Consider the following 22,082-nt stretch of genomic DNA (forward strand, 5'->3'; position numbering starts at 1 on the left):
TGGGGCAGATTTGGAACTGTCGCTTCTATGCCATGCTTCTTTTTCCTTCTAGAACGGCATTTAGCCCCCAAATCTGCTCCACTTCCCTCCATGTTCATGTTTTTCTGCATGTTTAGCCAAGATCTTAGGTAATGTCTTCATTTTCCCATTCAGTAATTTTCTCTAACTGCACCTAACCTAAATGCTTGAAGCAGGAGTTGTGTGGTTCATTTCTACGTATTCTATTCAATCTTGAATTTATCTGCCCTTGATAACTGAACTTTTATTTCTTCTATTTTTAAAAGGTTTATTTATTTTACTTGAGAGTCACAGGTGGGCTATACCCAAGCTGGGAGCCAGAAGCTTCTTGTGGGTCTCCCACATGGGTGCAGGGACCAAAGCAATTGGGCCATCTTCTGCTTTCCCTGGCCATCAGCAGGGAGCTGGATTGGAAGTGGAGTGTCTGGGACTCAAACCTGTCCCTATGTGGAGTGCTGGTGCTGCAGGCAAAGTATTAGCTTGCTACACCACCATGCTGGCCCCTCTTTTATTTTTCATTTCATGTTAAAGCTGCACAAATACTTAAACTAGTCATGGTGCCAGGGTAAGGAATGCTGGCATGTAGCTATGCAAAACCCTTGGAATCATTGCGCCTGGCTCTGCAAGGCAACCACGGGCAGGATTCAGCAGTCAGCAAACCCGAAACAGTTCATTTTCAAGTTGATAATTTGTATGGTCCACATATGATGCTCTGAGACCCAGTGGCCCTTGGCAGATGAAGGGTTGCCCGGTTCTGCATCGGAATGCAGGTCTCTCTGGCTCCTGCCAACTCTTCATTACATAAGAAGTGGTTCCCTAGATCACTCAGTGGGCTTGCATTGGGAGCTTCGCACTGGGTGAGCAGAGCTGGGCGTGGGCTGACGGCATCCCTCTGGGCCTCCTCATCTCTGTCAGCTGGTCTGAGATGGGTCACTGGATGATGGTTTCCAAGGTGAGGCTCATGGGCCTCTCTGCAGGTTGCATCCATTGCAACCCCCTGCCTGGGCCAGGCCATGACTGTGATTAGATACACCCCCTACTCAAAGATTAGCTTGGGACAGGGGCATGGTGATGGACTTGGAGCATCTCTTCTGCCGCTTGCCCAGGTCTGATGTTTTAGGGAGTTTGTAGCCTTCTGCAGGAATCTCCTGAACTTGTGTGAGACTAAAACCTTCCTTTTACTTCATTGCTGTTAGAGTTTGTTTTCCTCTAAAGACAAAGGCGTCCAGGAACCAGCAGCTTCATGAGCTATCTGTCCCAGGAATGCCCTCTAACTTTGGCTACAGGCCATCAGGGATTTCCATTCTGCTGTAGACCTAAGTGGATATTTGCTCTGCTTTTGTAGCGTGTCTATGTTTATCATACCCACACGGCTTTCAAACATAGTCTTTGGCAGAGTCAAAAATGAAAGTCAGTACAGCTCAAACTGATCCACTCAATGATCTGAATAAGAAGGGGATATAGAATTCCAAATAATCCACCACAGCATACTTTTTCAAAAGTATTTGTTCATGGCACAGAGAAAAACTGGTAGTGAGCTCTTGTGTGCTGGCTCACATCCCGATTGCCCACAGTTGCCGGGGCTGAGGCAAACCAAAGAAACTCACTCCGCAATAGGACCATGCTGAGGCGTCCCTGCTGCTGGAGTCGGGAGAGGAACCAGCATCGGAGCCTGATATGAGCGGTGTGTGTGTGTGTGTGTGTGTGTGTGTGGACGTCGGGCTCCCTAGGATGCACATTTCACAGTGGAAATACCAACATGTAATGCTAGGAGGAATCTTGTTTCGATTTCCTAAAAGAAAGTTCCTTAGGTAGCTGTATGAGAAAACATACATTTAGAAAATAATGAATCGGTGTGGAGTACAAGGGGGAAAATAAATCACAGCTCCTGCTTTCAGTTGAGAGAGAATCTGACATAATACCCTGGAAAAATAAAATTGACCTCAGTAATTTTCTATCACAACCCAAGAAGAGTAAACACAGGAAATAGAGATTGATGAAGCATAACCATGTTGTTCAGGAGGATGGCTAACACGGTGAGTGGCACAGGAGTGCTGGGAGCAAGTGCCACACTCGCCTCCCTCGTCCTTCCCCTCTGCCCCCGCCCGGGGTCTGTGCAGTGACACCCTCCAGTCCAAGTGAGCGGGCCTCAGTTTGACCAGCACGGGGTACTGGGCATGGTGCAGAGACTGGGCCTGCAGGACCTTTGTGGAACAAGTCCTCAGCCACCTGCCCGCACCTCATCCAAGAGCTGCTTTCTGCAAGTGTATGTTCAAGGAAACAAGGACAGCCTTCTGTCATGGCAACTGCCTCCCTTGAGGATTCAGCAGAGAGAGCCAGTGGAGGAAACCACTCAGGGTGCCAGCCTCCTACCTGGGCGCCTGGGTTTGAATCCCAGGTTCTTCCACAGCCCCACGAATGCCTGCTGTAGAAGACAGTGGTGAGGGTTCAGCTAAGTGGGTCCCTGCCTCCCAGTTTGTAAACCTGAACTGAGCTCTTGGCTTTGATTCTGGCCCAGCCTTAAGCATTGCAAGAATTGGGGGAGTGAAAATATGGATGGGAAAATCCTTTCTCTGTCTCTCTCTCTCTCTCTCTCTCTCTCTCTCTCTCTCTCACACACACATACATAAGTGAATTAATTTTAAAAATTAAGTCTCAGATCCTGACAATCTATGGAGAAATCTAACACCTTGTGTGTGTTTCCTTTTAATTTATAGAAGTTATAAAACCTAGCAAGAGTTATTTTGCAATGAAAACTAAATATAAATATTTTATCTAAATTTTCATCTTTTTCAAATGGTTTATTTCATTTTTAGTTACCTTTGAGGTAGCCCAAGGCACAATGAAACAGAAACATGGTGTGAGGAACAGTCGGGCTGTATTAAATTGCATCTAGTGCAATTAATGGGGCGTGATATTGCTTGGCCATAGCAATGCACTTGAGCAGGCTAGGATGGCCTCAGGCTAGAACCAACAGTACCTGCTGTTATCTGTCAGAGACAGTGGCCATGCTTTAAAGTACTGAGGCTGATACGCTGCAGAGCCACCACGTGGCGTCCCTAAGCTGTGATCTCTTTGTCCTCGATGTTGTACACTTGGTGTTTTTTTTTTCTTTTTCATTACTTGGAATAATCCGACTTCTTCTTTTGGATAAATATATAGTAACTTTTTAAGTGTATATCCTGTCTTGAAGAAAGACAAACCTTGTATAGATGTAGGAGGGGAATCAAGAGGCCTCCATAATGAGTATAGGAGGAGGCACACAAGAGTCTGCCTGGAGTATGTAATCATCACTTGCTGGGTCACATACGCAACCCACCATGTGTCCAGGCAAGCCTGAGAGAAGTCACACAGCGCCTCGGAGGGGCCACGAAACTTCACTGCACAACCAGTGCACTTCTGGGGACATGTCTTGGTGGGATCTCACGTGTGTGCCTGGGATTTCTTGTTAAAGTTTGTGTAAAGTAGACTTCAGTTTCCATGGCATTCAGCAGCAGATCAGTATGCTCACTGATTTCTTTCTTTGACAAACAACTCATAAATAGCTATTCTATATGTGCCTTGCACTGTCCTGGAGGCTAGAGCTGCTTCAATGAGAATAATAATAATAAAATAAAACTAGGAAAACCCATGTCTTGATTGAACTTCCATGGCAATTTAGCATAAATTGTATGATAGAGCCTGTATCTCCATTAAAATAAGTTAACTAGCTCTCTCCATATTAACATTTTTAAGATATTGAGAAAACATCATGTTGGGTAAAAACTACAATTTTTTGCAAGATGAATAGTAAGTTGTTTCAGTAAATTTGAGAAAACAAATAAAACACTAAACAATAAAGTGTGTTTTATGGATGCCTCTGAGTGTGTGTGTGTGTGTGTGAGTAGAAATGTAAGCTGGGACTAGGCAACTTCATTTCTGATAATGGTCACTTTTTAGGATAAAATAACGGAAAGAGCAAAGAGGCATATAACTTTATTATTATTATTATTAAGACAAGTAAAGCCAATATAGTAATAACCATGTCACCAGTGGCTGCTTCTGACAGGTGAGCACAGATGAGCCGAGGGATGGTCCTCATGTACCTGTGGGTGCAGTGTGTGCTCCCAGCAGAGTTTAAGCAAGGAATGGAAGGGGAGGTGGAGGAAGGGACGGAAGCTGAGAAAGCCAGGAGGGAAGAAATGGCGTCTCGGTGACGCCACACGCTCCCAGTGGCTTTCCCTTGCTTTGCTCTTCCCTCCATTGACAAGGTAGCCCACCTCTGCTGGGCAGCATCATCAATGCCCTGCTTCAAGTGCGTGTACTGCCTTTTGGGCTGTTTGCCATCGCCGAACATCACCTGCACAAGTATTTATTTTACTCTCTTAAATACATCTTGTTTACTTAAGCGATGTAATCTTAAATAATATTTGCATTGTTGCTCTTAAATAGAAAGTTACTATAACTAGCAAAAAATGTGTGTGTGTGTGTGTGTGTGTGAGAGAGAGAGAGAGAGAAAGAGTGTGTGTGTGTGTGTGTGTGTGTAATGTAATGTAATGGAGATAGCACAATGATCAAGTCTCAGCAGATACAATTGCTTGGCAAGGTTTCTGAGCAGGTGGCTGATTGCCTTCTCTCAGCCAAAGCAAAAGAAGCCTAAGCATGGTTAGAGGGGCTGTCGCAACGTCTTACAGCCACAAGCTCAAGTGGGGGACGGTAGCTGGGGCAGGCAGGGCGTTGAGGGAGGCAGATGCTCCATGGGCTCAGTTTATAATCCTGGAAGGATTCTGAGGGCCGGATACTGTGATTTAGGGAAGCAGTCCTTCCTCTGGGCTTGCTGTCATTTCTGTGCAGCCTCTGCAGTTCCCACGCCGCCCGTGCCTTCATCATGGCTGTGGTGCTTTCCATTCCCTTGACCTTATGCACATGCACCACTGACAGGATTTTACTGTGTGCAGGGATGGTTAGCACTTTTATTTGATGTTCTATATCTTTTCCTGTAACTGGGAGGTGGCCGTTAGCTTACCTTGAACCCAGGACTTCCTGTCCATGTGGTAGATGGTTCATGCCTTTTTAAAATTTTATAATGCAATCCCATAGGCTCTGGGATTCCATTCCCCCCCCCAATCACACCCCTCACACATACACTGATTTCCTCCGTATTATTACAGAAGTATAGTTCTTCGTAAACAGTCACTATTCTGCTATTTAAGTGTATCCTGACATTGTAGGTATTGACAATGGCAGAGAGTCCAGCATTCTCTTGTCCAGACGTATTTAACAGTTTGACAGTTCATCTTTGACTTGGAAGTAGAGATGCATATTGTGTTGTATCTTCACATCTGGGTGTGATAGTTTCTACTACACAACTACTGTACATCTCCTTAAATGAAATGCCGTAAAACAAAATCAACAACAGGAAAAGAAATAGAAAATTTGCAACAACACCAAGTTAAGTAACATTCTATTGAATAAACAATATGTTGCTGAAGAAATAAGAAAATAAAAAGCTAAAGAAAGCAATGCCACTGTATGACCTATGTGTCACTGAAGAAATTAGTAAGAAAAAAACCTTTTTTGAAGAAATCAACATAAAAACAAAACTGTCAGAATCCATGAGATGTAACAAAAACAGTACCAGAAAGGACATTTATAATGTCTTCCCCCCTCATTGTCCCCTGTGCTTTATAGTAAAATAGTCCATCAGGTAGTCTTGACTCCAACTTTCTGCTCTTTATGTGGGTCATGACACTGTTGGCACAGGCAAGGGTACTGAGTTTAATATTCTGTTGTCTAGGTATATTTAGAAGTTTCTACTTTTAGAAACTTCTGTCAATGTTATCTGATTCCTGGTACTCTGGTCTCCATAACATCCCTTGTTTGTGAGATTACATCTGTATGTTTACCTTACCTTTTGTTTTGCATTCTTGATGGAGGTTGTCTTAGAGTGAACATATATTTGTCCTTTGGGGATTGGCTCATTTCACTGTGTGTGATGGTCTCCATTTGGGACCATTTGGTTCCATTCCTTTTAATAGCTGAGTAGCATTCCATAGAGTAGATGCGCCACCGTGTCTTTAACCAGTTATCAATGGTTATCGGGTTATCAATGCATTATGGAAGCTGCTGGCTCACCAAGGACAAGAGGATATGCGATATGCTAGAGCTGGAGAATCTGCTTGTGGAGGAGAATTTCGGTGCATCCTGGAATCCTACAGCAGAAGTTTGGAGAGGGTGTGTGGTGCTAGGAGTAAAGTGTGACTGGGGCTGCAACTGTGTGGATGGCCCAGGACATTTATTAGGATCATTTAGATGGCTTAATCAAAATGAAAGCAGAACCTAAGGTCTTCAAAGAGTGGTGCACCACAGAGGTCAGTTTCCTCCTCTGCAACTCCTGCCATGAAAGCAGTCATGTGTGTGGCCTCACACACCTGCTTGGCTGCATGTCCCAAGAGTGAGCTCTGAGAAGCTCGAAAACACCAGCTGTTATGCCCTAGGAGGCCTGGATGTGTTTGGATGCGTGGCCCAGTCATAGAAGAACATCTCAGGCTCTCGAGTGTTGGTTGTCGTTCTTCAGTCATCATTGGCTCTGACTCACAACAATAAATCCTGTTGAAAAGAGCAGTTTGTCTTGGGACTCAACCCACACGCATGTAAATGTATGTCCACCCTCAATGCTATGGATGTACCACTGAGCCCAAACAACTCCTTCACTGGGCCAAAATAAAACCTTCAGAAAACTTACATATCCCGCCCACTTGATGCACACAGATGCTTTGGGTGACCTTCTATTTTATTTTGAAAAGCAAAGTTACAATCCATGAAATTGATTTCATGACCCATCCATAGGTTGCTACCCATGATGGGAAAAGCCATTATCCTGTAAGGTTGAGCGACCACAGAGCAGGGTCTGTTTTCTTTCTTTATGATGATTGTTTTTCCAAATTCTTTTCCATCAGCGTGTGTCATCTCCCTCAGACAAACACACTCTACAATTCACTCTCTCTGTTTCTCTAATAAGCTCAGTGTTTGTTTTTTCATTCCATGCGGATCAGTGACTTAGATTGTGGGTGGAACCAACGTGCTCAGCTCTCCTCAATCTCCCTGATTTTAACATGCTGGTTTAGAAACAGCCCAACCTAACACAGCCACGTCTGGGACAAATAATCCACAGGGTCTTGGGTTCCTTCCCAGGCTCAGAACAGAGATTTTTGGACCAATGCTGTGGCCTGGTGGTTCAAGCTGTGGCCTACGGCATTGGCTTCCACTGTGGGAGCCGGTTTGGGACCCAGCTGCTCTGCATCCGATCCAGCTACTTGTTAACACACCTGGGAAAGCAGCAGACAGTAGTCCAAGTATGCTGCTTAGAAATGCAAGTGTTTGGGTTCCTGTTCACCCCACTGTCAGACCGGGGTGAAACTCCTGGATTCTACCTAGGCCGCTGTGTCATTTTAATTGAACCAGTGAGTGGATATTCCTTTCTCTCTCTCTCTCTCTCTTCCTCCCTCTGTCTCTTCTTAACTCTAAGTCTGAAATAAGTAAACAAATTTCTTTTCTAATAAAGCACACTTTTGAGACACCGAATAATGGTGGTGCATGTTTATCAATATATCAATATTTTGTAGCGCAATATAGGAAACATACCTAATGGCATTCTTTTTCTTAGTTTATTCACCTCCTAAAGGCTGGTTTTGTTGTTGTTGTTGTTGTTATTGTTGTTGTTGTTTTCTTACCTTGTCTGCTTCTCTACCAGGGGTTACTCTTAATTCCCCCGAGCCCAAAACTAGGTAACCATGACAGCCTCCACCTCACCCCAAAGCCTCTGCTTTCCAGCAGGGAATGCCTGCTTGGCCATCCACTTCTTCTTTGAGCCTGGAAGTCCCCTTCATCCTCATAGACTTTGTTTTATTGCAGCTTCCGGCGGATCTTCTGCCCTGTCAATTGTATTTTCAATATGCATCTTCTTCCCTTCCTTGAAAGCACGACAGTTTTTCCAGTTTCATGCCCTCCCTCTCACCTTGTTCCCAAGGATAACAGCTTCTTGTCTTCTCAACCATGCCACAACTGGCAAGGCAGCGTCCTCTCCCTGTCTAAGCAGTGCACATCTTCACCAACCTCCTCATCTCGGCCAACCTCCACTCTCAGTGCGCTGCTCACAGCTGCTCGTTGGCTCTCATTTGTCTCTGGTAGCTCGTGCCCCAACCTGTCACACAACAGCCAGAACTGAACTGATCTCAAGGTGGAAATTAGAAGCTTCTTCTCTGACTCCCACATGGGTGCAGGGACCCAAGGACCTGCGACCTCCTCTGCTGCTTTGGTGGACCATTAGCAGGGAATTGGATCAGAAGCTGAGTAACTAGGACATGAAGCAGCACCCATGTAGGATGCTGGTGCCACAGACAGGAGATTAGCTTGCTATGCCACTGTGCTGGCCCTATACAAATGCACACTTAAGACTTTCACACAATGAGACATTCGTCCAACAGTATATTTCTTGCATTATGCCACTGTGATTAAGAGGTGCCCACCTTGTCTTTTCCTGGAGAGCCCTGGCCAAAAATGGTCTCACTCATCATATAAATGAATAAGTACATTTAAGATTTTTTAAGCTCCTTTGGTTTTTCTTTTTAATAATCCTGAAAATAGTTCCTTTGAAGATCACATTACATTCCAAGGATGTGTTCTTTTAAATAAGCAGAAATCTAGCTAGAGCAAAGATTAATGAGAGGCTTAGCTATCTACAGATGCAGAGTTCTGATCATTAACACACGGAGACGGGTAATTAGGTAGCTGGCTGGAACACCGTGTGCGGCTTGAGTTAGTCATGCAGGACTGAGTCTCGCCTAACAGCAAGAGAATTTCACCAAGAGATTTTTATTTACACAAGAAAAATGTCTTTATGAGACTGCTTTGAGAAAATTTAAACATTTATGTGCCAAACTTATCAAGTTCAGCCAGGGTTTTCTGGCTTAGTCCTCCCGGCCTGATGTGGGTAAGGAAATGTCATCATTTCTGCCCAACTGATTTTGTTCCAGGCCATTCCAGGTTCAAAAGGGACCTCACTCGTACAACTAGCCCCAACAAAATGTGGGAGAAGTGAAAGGAGGAATATTCTCTGTCGTTCCTGTGACGCCTTACGTTACTGGTCCTGTCACGTAGGTACATCCTCAATAGCCGAGTGATCATTTCAAGTGCCACAGGGCCAGATGGGAGGGAAGCAGAGGGAAGTGAGCTGATCGGGGCAGCCCTCAAGATGCTGTTGTGTGGAAGGGCAGTACCGACACATGCAAGCCAAGTGGGTTGGCCATGATGCTGGGTGCAGTTGGGAGTTACCTGGCTAGCTCAGGAAGATAAAGGCCTGGGCTATGTGGTGGGTTTATTTTGTATAGTATGAGGTCCTGAGACAAGAGGTTTTATCAAGATCAGGATGAATGTTGGAGTCATTTCCTTCTACCTTAAGCCAAGCCCAGGCCATGACCAGTTGGTTACCTGCCGACTCATTTTACAAAGTACAAGTTAAACCTATAAGTAGGCACCCTGATAGAATTAAAGCAAGCATTGCTATTCCCCTGCACTCCCTTAATCCATTCATGACTTCAAATGCATCCACCCATAAAATCTTCAGGTCTCACTCTCTCTGTTGTTTACATATGTGCACTAATTCATGCACTCATATACTCCCTGCCTTTGGTACAAAACATTATATAGCATTCCATTATGTCTTTCTACAAAGAACACGTAGATCTACCTCTGCTTTTAAATGTCTGCAGAATATAGATGCACCCTAATGTATGTACTTATTTATTCCTTTGTTGACATTTTGTTTATATAAATATGTATAGATATGTATGTATATATACATATAATATTTTTCAAGCAACATTGCAGTGCATTTTGGGCGCATATATCAATTTTTCTGTGTCTGAATGGCTTCTTAGGAGGGAGACTTTAACATGCCAACAGGATTGAAAGGTGTGCAGGTGTGCAGTTTCCACCTTTGAACCAGAAGACGACTGCCTTCCCTCGTACACATGCCCACCACCTGCTGCTCTTTCCTCCCATCCTTGTCAAGACTCCATCTTATCAAAAACTTAATGTTTCCTCTAATCTCCTAGATGAATATGCCACCTCAATTTAATTTGCAGTGACTTGGAAAAGTTCTAAATAAATTATGTCCAGCAGTTAATGAACATGGAATTAATTTATTTTACAGAAAATTGATGTCTTTTCAGTATCAAATGATCTGGACGAGAACTGATATGCCTATTTATTATCCCAGTTCTATGAAGCTACTTGGTAATGAATTAGTGCTCCTTAGGTCCGTGTTGCACCGTCCTAGCTATCTGTGGCTAGATAGTTGTATTCTTGTCGGACCAAAAGGAGGAGATTTTATCATTATATGTTATGACAGATAACAGCTGTCTTTCATAGACACTTACACAGATGTCCCCAAGAAGAAACTATTGCTCTGTAGTGCAGAAGAAGGACCTGAGCCACTCTGGGCTATTCAAGTTCTCAAGGTTGGGCTGATGGAGCTGAGACTGTCCTCATTGTGGGTTGCGATGGCCCTCTAGCCCCCAGCCCATCTGAATTCCCTATTAATTTGCAATCTCCCTTCTCCCCCATTCCTTTGCTGTGTCCTTGAATGTCCTTATCATCCTTATTTTCCCTCCTCACAGAACTGTGGGCTTCAAGTGCCAAAAGGGCCCCTCTTGCACAGGCACATTTGCCTCCCCAGGGCTCTGCCTCCAGCTGAGAGCCAGCAGCTATTGTCTGCAAGTTGGCACAGCCCGGTGTGAACTGGAGCCTCTTCATGAACAGGTCACTGTTTTCCCCCTTGACGCTGTGAATGTCCCCAGGGCTCCACAGATCCCTGAAGCTTGGCCTGAGCTGCTCCTTAATCAAACTCGAGCAACCGTTCCCTTGAAATGTGTCTGTGTTCTCTGCCTTGATGCTACTTCCCCTGTCCCTCCACATGCTCCAGGCATGCCATCTCATGAATAGCTGGTCCCCAGACCTGGGCAGGTGGTGGGACAGAGCACCTGCTTGGAGCCAAGTGGCTTAGGTATCAACCTGGCTTAGATACTTCTGGTTACAGCAGCAGGGCCAACCCGCTCTCTATGTTTCTCCATTTTTTCATCTGAATGAGAATCATGATATCTTCCTTGCAGGTTCCTTGTGAGAACTAGATGGGTCAAATAACCACAGTTGTCAAGGCAGCCATGGTCATTACCAAGCCCCCATATTTACTGCCTCTGACTAGGGCTACCAATAGTATTCCAATGGCTTAGTCCATTTGTGTAAGAATACCAATCATATTGGATAAGGGACCCACCCAACCCCGGAACAGCCTTGCCCTGACTCAAAATCATGTTGTGACAGCAACTCTGGTCTTATAACAGGTGCTCCCACGTTTCCACTGCAGGGTTTCATTCTTCCTAACCTGCAGCTGAATAAAGAGAGATTGACCATTTCAGAGTCATGGTATACATTTCTATTTCTACTATCATTTTGCTTAATATTAAAAGTATAAAAAAATAAACTATTTTGGACCTGAAATGATGGCTTAGTGCCTAAATCCTTACCATGCAAGCACTGGAATCTCATATAGAAACTAGTCCGTGTTCCAGCAGCTCCACTTCCCATCCCGCTCCCTGCTTGTGGCCTGGGAATACAATGGAGGATGGTCCAAAGCCATGTGGGAGACCTGGAGGAAGCTCCTGGCTCCTGGCTTTGGATCAGCTCAGCTCTGGATATTGCAGCCACTTGGGAGTGTATCAGTAGATGGAAGAGCTTTCTGTCTATCCTCTCCATGAATCTGATCTGCCTGTCCAGCAAAGATAAATAAATCTTAAAAATCTTGGGTATTCATTGAAGAGTTCATCTTGTTTCTCAGACAACATACTCAAATTTCAATGTGATGTTCCACTCCTTTCTCAGAACTGTCATGCTCTGTGGAGAGCCTTTTTGCAGCATGACTGTTAACAGGAGGTGGCAGGACCAGCTGAAGGAAGCTTCACTGTTGTACTAGTATTTGGCATCCTACTAGCACAGCCATATGTTTGTAAATGTTTATGTATTTATTTTTATCTACTTGAAAGCGATAGAGAGCCAGGAAACAAAGACACAGAGAAAAAGAGAGATCTTCCACTTGCTGGCTTGTTCCCAAAGTGACCACAGTGTTTGGCACTGGGCAAGCTGAGTCCAGAAGCCTGGAGCTCCAGCAAGGTCTCCCACTTGAATGGCAGGAAACCAAGCCTGTTTCTATTACCTCTTGCAATGCTTAGCAGGGAGCTGCATAGCAAGCAGAGCAGCTGGGATGGGAACCAGCCCTCCAAGTGGAAGGTGGGCATCTCAAGCCAGAAACTAATTTGCTGCACCACAAAGCCACCTGCTCAACCCTCCTCCACCATCAGTTTTGTTCCTTGAATAACCATTGAGTCAGTTCAGATAGCAATGGCAAAAACAAACATATTCTTTGTTTGGAAAATTAAATAGGCTTTAAAAATCTCCCTGAAAATAACATTGCCCCCATTAAAAATCTAACAGTCCTGTTACACTGCTACACAGCAAAAACAAAAACAAACAAACAAAAACAAAAAAAAGAAAGCATAATGGAAGAGCAATTAACATCAAGTTGTAAAACATGTTCATTTGCATATAGAATATTAAAGTCATCCCTAAAGGGGAAATAGCCCCTTTCATGTATTAGACATGAAGAACTATCATGTTGAATCATGAAAGGAGATATTTTAGCTTATGTTCACTCTATTCAGATCTGGGAGGAGAAATTTTGAATATAAGCCATGATAGGCAATTTCTTCTATTGTTTTCTGAGAGCATAGCCAAGCATCATTCTATGCAATGGAGATAGCGGAATGAAGAAGAAAAGCAAGTCCCTACTATTCCAGATGGAGAAGAGAAATGTTACATGATATGCACACACACACAAGATTATTTCACATTGAGAAACGCAGACCTAAGACTAATGATGAGCCTCCAAGAATATGGTTCATAGGGACTGATACTACTAGAAAGTTAAGCATGGAACACAGCCTCTCCCTGTGGTAGGATCCTATTCTAACACAGCCTCTCCCTGTGGTAGGATCCTGTTCTAACACAGCCTCTCCCTGTGGTAGGGTCCTGTTCTAACACAGCCTCTCCCTGTGGTAGGGTCCTGTTCTAACACAGCCTCTCCCTGTGGTAGGGTCCTGTTCTGCAGGCCCCTCGTCTCTAGCAACACCGGTCGACACTCATTCTGCCACACCATCTCAGAGGCTGAGCAACATTTGCCTGTGATGGCATAGCTCCAACGGAAGAATTGCAATGGAAGATTCACCCTTCTAATTTCCACTCCAACACTTTTTCTGCTAGATTCAATTGGTTCTCAAATGCAAACTAATGAGTGAGTCCTGTAAAAAAAATTCTTCAAGAATAGAATTCTTGTTGTAAAAATTTTGTTGTAAAAATTTTTGAAGTCTATGTAGATAACAATCTCCAAAATGTTCATGGAATGTAGCTTCCAAGAATGGCTCATAGGGTCCATGAGCCTTGGGGAAAGAGGGGGCTGGAGGGGGTCAGGTCATCTGGCTGGGGTCCTACCTGCATGGTCGGTGCTGGGTCTGTGAGTCCCAGGGGTGAAGGGTCCAGCAGAATCTTGGTCGCCTGGCCTCGGCCCTTAGCCCGCCTGTACAGTTGGTGCTGGGTCTGTGAGCACTGGAGGTGGAGGTTCTGGCAGGGTCTTGGTTGCCTGATATGGGTCATTGGCCCACTTGTACAATGGGTGTTGGGTCCGTGAGCCTCAGGGGTTGGTGGTCTGGTGGAGCTTGGGTCCCCTAGGTTAGGTCCTTGGCCCACCTGTGAGAACTGGTTCTCCTCAGTGGAAAATATGGAGTAGTGGACAGCTGGCTCAGATCCACAGGGAGGATATGGCAGCCCATTGAACTCTACAGAGGACCTCTGAACCATCTCAGAGGAAGGAGGACAGAAAAAATTAGACAACTACCCAAGCCAAACAATGACAGCAAATATCTGGGCGAATTGAGACTTTGAGGTTGACTATATCAGTCAATGGACATTGAAGGGGTTCCCTCATCCTTGGATTAGTGAGATCCACAACATTTCAGAACCATCAAAACCACCTGGACAGAACCCTTGGGGTGTGTGCCACCTTGGGACCCTTGGTTGATATCAGGTGACCATTCCACAGCCCTGAGTGCTGAAGCAGTTGGGAGGCTGGGTATGGCTTCTCCCTTTATCCATCCCCTGCTCCTGCCCCAAAACAAGAAGGAAAAGTAGAAAATTTGGAAACAGCGATCACACCCTCTTTTCCCTAACCCTGGATTCTTCCCACTCTGATCAACTATGTTACCATCACCTAAAATTAGAAATAAATTCAAGATAAGAATGTCTCATGCTTGGGTTTATAAATTTTTTTAACCAAGATTAACATATCTTTTCATCTCACTTGTCATCAGCCTTATTGCTGCGCCCTCATGTGTGTCCCCCAACTATTCCTTGACTGTTAGGCGGCTTTCTATACCATCAACCAAAAATGTCTGCTTGGGTATGAACTTTTTAATTTGTTCTATGGACATTTTAATTGGAAAAAAAATCACAATAGTATAAAACTATTGGGATAACATGTATATATGTTGTGCGTGTGTGAGTGTGTATGTGTGAAGCAATTAAAATATACCCGTCAGCTCACACTTTCTCAGTGATGAGATATTTGAAGTGTAGACAACGTGTTATTCTTGACCGTGGTCACCATGCCGGGCACGAGGTGTGTGATTGCTGGACCACAAGCAGCTGCTGTTTTCATCAATGACAGGATGAAGATGCACGTCCCTCAGCGTCTCTCCCAAAAGAAGGAGCCTGCGTTTTGGGGGTCGTGTGACGTGCCCAAGGGTGCACAGATGGAAGTGGCACATCCACTAGATTCCAATTCCCAATATAATTAAAAAAAACATTTAGAGCAAACTTTCAGAATTAGCCTGTTCCTCCTCATACTAGGAAGATACTTGAACTTGATTTTTAATAGGAACAGGAAAAAATAGCTGTGTAGATTGAACAGGCGTATCAGTGATGGACACTTTGGCATCTGAAGTTAATTTTATCAGATGAATACACCAAGATGGATGCAGGATTAGAAATAAATGTTGATTTTCCTCTAATGTGTTGGTGGTTTTCTTCATCTGGGAGAGATTAAAAATAAAGGATCTTCTCCCTGTCCTGGAGACGGTTTACATGTGTTTAGTGAGCAAGCTGCCTGAGAACAAGGCCTGTGATGTGTTCAACCACGCCTCTGGGCTTTCCTGAGCCTGTGACATCATCAGATGCACCTCTCAGTTCTGCAAGTCTGCTGCTCACAGTGACAGGTAGCATCTTCTAGAATCAGCTCTGGCCTCTCTCTTCTCAGAGGTCACATATGTCTGCTTTCCCTAGCTCAAGTCTCAAAGTCTGGACTTTGTGCTGCAAGCTCAGCCAAACAGATTTTTAGAACTGTTTGTGGTTTAACCTCAGCCACTGACACAGCTGAGCTATTTTTCATTGTGTAAGCTTCACTGAGCATTGTGACAGTGAAGAGAATATGCATGTGGGACGACTCGGGAGCATCTTGGTGACATTCTCCTATCAGGCAGTGCCCCCTTCACTGTGGTGCTGCTGTGTGTTCTAATAGAAACATCCTACCAGCCTCCGTGCTGAGCTCCACCAAGCAGGTTGGACTTGTACCAGACGGACTACTCCGGTACCACTAGCATGCTGGCTTGTGATGACTGATGTTGGAGAGCCACCATCATACTTAACTTATAACCTCATTATTCTCAGTTTACACAAGTTTACAACAGTTGGCTGCTTCTGCTTTCAGTGTATTGAAACCACACATTGGAGTTAGTGGTGTGAAGTTGCTGCTGACAGCTTGATGTCAAAGCAGGAATTGGGAAAGCTTCTGGAGACAGGCCTAGGGACCCGAGCACCTGGCAGTCTGAGGCTGCCAAGACATGCCCAGACAGCTTCTGATGTCCACCCCCCACACGCACCTGGCAGAACTGAACCTCCTAGCTCAAACAACATCCACAGCCATGACCCTACGTCCAGAATTCACTCCCCACTGTTCAGCATGTTGAACATGAAAATTATGAACCATGTTTTAGGAAGGTCTCCATCTAAAATGTCAGTAGTTTTTCCAGAAAGAAATTTTATTATCAGAAAGAAGAAGATGCAGAGAGAAAAAAATTTTCATCCACTGCTTCACTCCCCAAGTGGCTGAGCCAATCTGAAGCCAGGAGCCAAGAGCTTATCCTGGCCTTCCACCTGTGTGCAAGGTCTCAAGACTTTGGGCCATCCTTTACTTCTTTGCCAGGTCACAGTCAGGGAGCTGGATGGGAAATGGAGCAGCCAGGATATGAACTAGTGCCCATATGGGATCCTAGTGAATGCAAGGCAAGAATTTAGCCACTAGGCTATCATGTCAGGCCCTTTCCAGAAGACAATTCTACCTGTGTGTAGTTGTCTGCTACCAGAAAGTTTTTGAGTTGTCGGGAGTGTGTGTGTGTGTATAAGAGAGAGAGAGAGAGAGAGAGAAAGAAAGAGAGAGGAGACTCCCAATCATTCCTAATTAAAACAAGCAAATTGATGTTTCAGTTTAATCAAGAAAAAGCAAACAAACACAGTTGTGATTTTTTGGCATGTTTCCTAGAGAGACGACCAGTTCTGGGAACTCGTGGGGTATTTTCTTGGTTTTTAATTTAAATATTGTGTACTTGCGCAAAAACACTTCAAATTCAGTTGAACATTCATACTTTTACAACAGAGAATTTTGCAATCAAAAGTTTAACAGGGTGCCTCACTGACCGTGGTTGTCCCTGTTTCTTTTCCTCTGCCCCTCCATTTCTGCCTCCTCCTCCTCCTCCTCCTTCTTTAATATACAATGTTGTATGCACATTCCACAGAACCAACACTTAGAATCTTGAATTTTGGTCTTTTCCCAATCCGGCAGTAATTGGATTGGTGATGATGAGCTACAGGTCTTTATCTGCCACAAGATGAAAAGAATAAACAACCCATGCTCTCTAGTACAACTAAGCTATGACGCGCATCAGGCTAGGGGCATCCGATGCACTTTTGACCTAAAATAGGTTCAATTCCTGATGTGTTTATCTGGCTGAACCTCGCAGCAAGCCAAAAGCAGCATCTGTGTTCCCTCTGTTTGTCACCTTCTAAGTGGAAGTTGACAATGCATGAAAATTGTAAGTTAGCTACACACCACTCACATATTCTAAGCTAAATACATGAGCTAAATGATTTATGAGATTAGATTTGCTAAGTATGTGTTTGCTGTGTTAATATACTTATAACTTGTCATTTGGACTGGTTAGAAAAATATGTAGCTTGGGCGCTTAAGTAACACACACACACACACACACACATGCACAACTTGGCTTTAGCTGTGAATGAGGTTTCTTCAGGCAAAAACCATCGCTCATGGACTTGGTGTGTATGGCTGGGTTTCTTCTGTTCTGTGTTAACCAAGCTCTGCCTGCTTTCCCTCTGTTCCAGGATCTAGATTTCTCATCACATCCACGGGAGCCTTGTATATTAAAGATGTACAGAATGAAGATGGATTGTATAACTACCGCTGTATCACACGGCACAGATACACCGCCGAGACGAGACAGAGTAACAGCGCTCGACTTTTTGTATCAGGTAAGACAGCTCACCATGGGCACATGTGTCTCTGCCACTGCTCACACAATGTCTCAGAGTTTTTCCCATGGTGTTTTAGCAATTGTAAAGGTTTTTCGAGCAACATGAGTATAAATACAGATACCCCAAGGACAGGCATTTCATGTTTTATAAAACTCCCAGTGTGATTTTGCCTCTGTAATCCACACTTCCTTGCCATATGTAAACGTGTGGTTTGTCCCTGGCAATCCTGGCCTGTGTTGTCAGGCCTGGCTCAGGAGAACTGTAGCATTGCATGGGGCGTGCCCTCATTCACGTAGGGTGCCTACCTGTGTGTGTGGGACCCAGCCACATTTACCTCGAAAGCAATCTATGCCCGCCAACTTCTGCCGACAATCATCCTCCTGTGAGGGCACTTAGGACCAGCCACACATCTGGTAAGGGTGGCAGGTGTGTACTTCCCCTTATGGGGTTCACACTTTGGGAAAATAGTGACATTTTGTCGGATCCCCACAGTTTTGTAGGAGCTCCCTACTGTCCCACCAACAGGCCATCCAGTCACACTCATATGTTAGTCTTTCAGAGAGTAATTTGGAGTGTCAAACCATCAGGTCAGAAAGAGAAAATTAAGCTGAAAACACATACCTTGGCCCTTGCAGATTAAGAATGTGAACGTGTTCCACGTGGCATACATCTTATTTGATGACAATGGTGAGATGGGATTGAACAAAGGTGATTTGCTTTCTATTTTCAGGGAGAATCTAATTTTTATGTGCCATGTTACTTTTGGGGAAGAACTACTAAAGAGTTGTTTAACATGTGATAACAAACATCTTTGCTTGTGCACCCACACATTGTCCTTAACGATACCCTATCACAATTCATTTTCCCCATTTGCAGGTTCACAGTAGTTAAAGTCAGCTCGTCCATCAAGGTCCAACACAAAACAAGTTAGAATTAACTGATTATCCTCTCTGAAGTTGCAAACCTTTCCTTTATCTGTTCCTTGTCATGCCAGTTGCCATGTTTTCCCTTATTGGAAAAATGATTTATAGAATGAATGGCACCTGTTGTCTTAATCCAGGTAGAATTAGTGGCAGTGCAATGTTCCACTTACTTAGGATATTTTAGAAAAGGTCTTATTTGCATTGAAGAGGAACCTCTTACAGGCAATGTTGAATCAAGAAAGGAGATATTAGGGGTCATTTTGGTGTAAGATTAATTTGGGGCTTTAAAAAATCAGTAAATAAGCCCTTCTCTACCCAGATTTGAATTAAAGGAAAATCAATTAAAGGTTGAATTAAAGGTCAGGGAGCCCATATTTCCTGTGGGTGATCTTGCTTATCTCGAGTCATAAAGTGTTGGTTTCACATTTAGCCCTTAGGATGGGAAAGGAGAGTGTCTGTTTTGGAATGAGTCACTGTTTCCTAAATGGACAGTCATATCAGAGCAGTGGTCAGCATGGGAGCTACCAGTCCCTCTGTTGCAAAGGGAGAGATGAGGGGCAGCAGAGAGCTACACCCTGAGATATCTGCAGAAGAGCATCCACAGAGCTCAGGTACAGGTGGAGACAAGGGGAGGGCAAGGACCCACAGCCATACACGTTGTTGAAGAGGTCAGAGGACGGTCTACTGTATGTGGTGGTGAATTACTTGTGAGATTTGAGTAAATATTTTACACATTGATTTGACTTATTTGAAAGGTTGAAAGGCAGAGCTAGAGAGAGACACACAATGAGAGAGAGAGAGAGAGAGAGAGAGAGAGAGAGAGAGAGAGAGAGAGTGAGAGAGAGAGAGAATCTTCTGGTTCACTTTCCAAATGGCAGTAATGGCCAAGGTTGAACCAGGTCTCAGTCAAGAACTGAGAACTTCTATCAGAACTTCTTCCTGTATTTGGACTATCCTCTGCTGCTTTTCCAGGTTTGTTAGCAGGGAGTTGTTTCAGAAGTAGAGCATTCTGGACTTAGGCCAGTGCTACAAGTGGTGGCTTACACCCCCATGCCACCATGCTGGCTCTGATTTTTAGTAAATGTTAACAGGTCAGCTGAGGGAGACACTTGCTCAGGCTTCAGAGAATGCACACCCGAAGTGTAGACTCCTGTTGGAAGATGCTTGCTTTTGAAGGCAAAGATAGGTGAATGTCATTTTAATTAGATTTCAAGCTGTCTACAAATATATACAAAGAGTTTGGTTGATGGTGGGGCCATGCTAGTAACATGGTCATTCATGGCCCCAAACTCCCTTTGAAACTGAAACAGATAATATAGGATAGTTAAGGGAAAGCCAGTGCGGGGGTCCAGAGAGTTCCTCTGCACTTGCGATGCCAGCACATCATACGGGAGTGCTGGTTTTAATATTGGATACTCCACCTGCTATCTTGCTTCCTATAATGCAACCAGGGAAGCAGCAGATGATGGCCCAAGGACTTGGGTCCCTGGCACCCATGTGAGACCTGGAGGGAGAGTCCGGCTGGCCCTTGGCTTGGCTTTTGTGCCCATTTGGAAACTTCATCTCTCTCTCTGGTTTTCACATAAATAAATCTTAAAAATTTATTTTTATTACAAAGTCAGATATACAGAGAGGAGGAGAGACCGAGAGGAAGATCTTCCGTCCGATGATTCACTCCCCAAGTGAGCCGCAATGGGCCGGTGCTGCGCCGATCTGATGCCGGGAACCAGGAACCTCTTCCAGGTCTCCCACACGGGTGCAGGGTCCCAAAGCTTTGGGCCGTCCTCAACTGCTTTCCCAGGCCACAAGCAGGGAGCTGGATGGGAAGTGGAGCTGCCGGGATTAGAACCGGCGCCCATATGGGATCCCGGGGAGTTCAAGGCGAGGACTTCAGCCACTAGGCCACGCCGCTGGGCCCACATAAATAAATCTTAAAAAAAAATAGAAGGCATGTGAAAGTAGATAGCATTTTCCATAAAAATAAGTGGTAGGAATCCCCAGAAACTGAAGAAATTGCTGAAGAAGTGGAGTACCTGTGGGGCTGATGTGGGGACTAGCCCTGAAGGACTCGGCGGTTGCTCATCCCTGCGTGGAGACTGGAGCATGTCTCAGGCTGCTCGTGGCGCTTGCGAGGACTGGAAGAGGCTGGGCTGGAGATGAGAGCGCAGAGAGCACGAAGGTCGTTTGTGCTGGCCACACACTAATGTTAGTGTCTCTCCTTGAAGATCACAGACGTGTTCAGAAACATGGTTCCCTTTGAGAACCGTGGCCCAGCCCGTGTCTGCTGTGTGTGGGTTCTTAGAAGAGTCTGTGGGAAAATGGAATCAAAGCAGAAGCTTGTTTAGATGGAGAACATTTTGTGATGCGTGCCTGGTTTGTTTCTCATGGTACACATTTTTCCAAGAACATTTTGTGAAAATTCCCTATGTGGATTTCAAAAATTGAGTTCTAAAATATGTTTTTATATTTTGAAGATTTATTTATCTATTTTAATTGGAAAGGAAGAGTTATAGAAAGAGAAGGAGAGAGAGAGATATCTTCCATCTGCTGGTTTACTCTCCAGATGGCCACAATGGCTGGAGCTAAGCTGATCTGAAGCCAGGAGCCAGGAGCTTCTTCTGAGTCTCCCACGTGGGTGGCAGTGACCCCAGCCTTAAACTATCCTCTGCTGCTTTCCTAGGTCATGAACAGAAAGCTAGATCAGAAGTGGACCAGCTGGGACTCAAACCACCACCCACGTGGATTGTTGGCACCATCAGCAGGGGCTTAACCTGTTATATTTGTGCCTGCCCAAGTTGTTTCTTTTGTTTTGAAATTTTAGCTCCTACATATAAGACAGAACTTCTATTTGTGTTTCTGTGTCTGGCTTAATTTCACTCAATGTGATATCCTCAAGTTTCATACTTTTGCTGCAAATGATATGATTCCCCTTGTTTTAATCCCATTGTGTGCATAGACCACATTCTCTGTCTATTCATTGATGAGTGGCACCTTGATTGATTTTGTATTGTGTCCATTCTGAAGAGTGCTTTATAAGCATGTTGGAACAGGTGTCATTTTAATATTATGAGTTGGTATAACTGGTGGCATCTTGGATGAGACCCCAAAAACACAGGCAACAGAAACAAAGCTATGCAAATAATAGTGTATCAAATTCAGAAGATTCTGCACAGCAAAGAAAGCGATCAATAGAGTAAAGAGAGTTCCAAGAGAATGGAAGAAATGATTTGCAAGCTACCTAACAAAGGATTCATAGACCAGCGACTCAGGAAACTTGACAACAAAAACAATACAATCCGTGAAGTTAAGAAATGTGCAAATGACCTGAAGAGACAGTTCTAGAAAGAAACAATACAAACAGGCAACAGATGTTTGAAACAAAATTGCTCAGTGTCGCTAATCTTCAGGGAAATGTGTCTCACAGCCACCGTGAGATATCCCCCCACCTGG

The 22,082-nt window shown here is 44.4% G+C and overlaps 1 protein-coding gene across 1 annotated transcript in view; it reads left to right on the forward strand.

The window, feature by feature from the left end:
• The window catches only part of DSCAM (DS cell adhesion molecule), a 526,318-nt gene that overhangs the window by 253,061 nt on the left and 251,175 nt on the right, over positions 1 to 22,082 (forward strand). Inside the window, exon 4 of the mRNA XM_058661256.1 lies at positions 17,560 to 17,706. Coding sequence (XP_058517239.1) covers positions 17,560 to 17,706 — 147 coding nt within the window. The remainder of the gene's footprint in view (positions 1 to 17,559; positions 17,707 to 22,082) is intronic.

This window comes from Ochotona princeps, chromosome 3, assembly GCF_030435755.1.
Source record: "Ochotona princeps isolate mOchPri1 chromosome 3, mOchPri1.hap1, whole genome shotgun sequence".
In the NCBI taxonomy this organism is placed as follows: Eukaryota; Metazoa; Chordata; class Mammalia; order Lagomorpha; family Ochotonidae; genus Ochotona; species Ochotona princeps.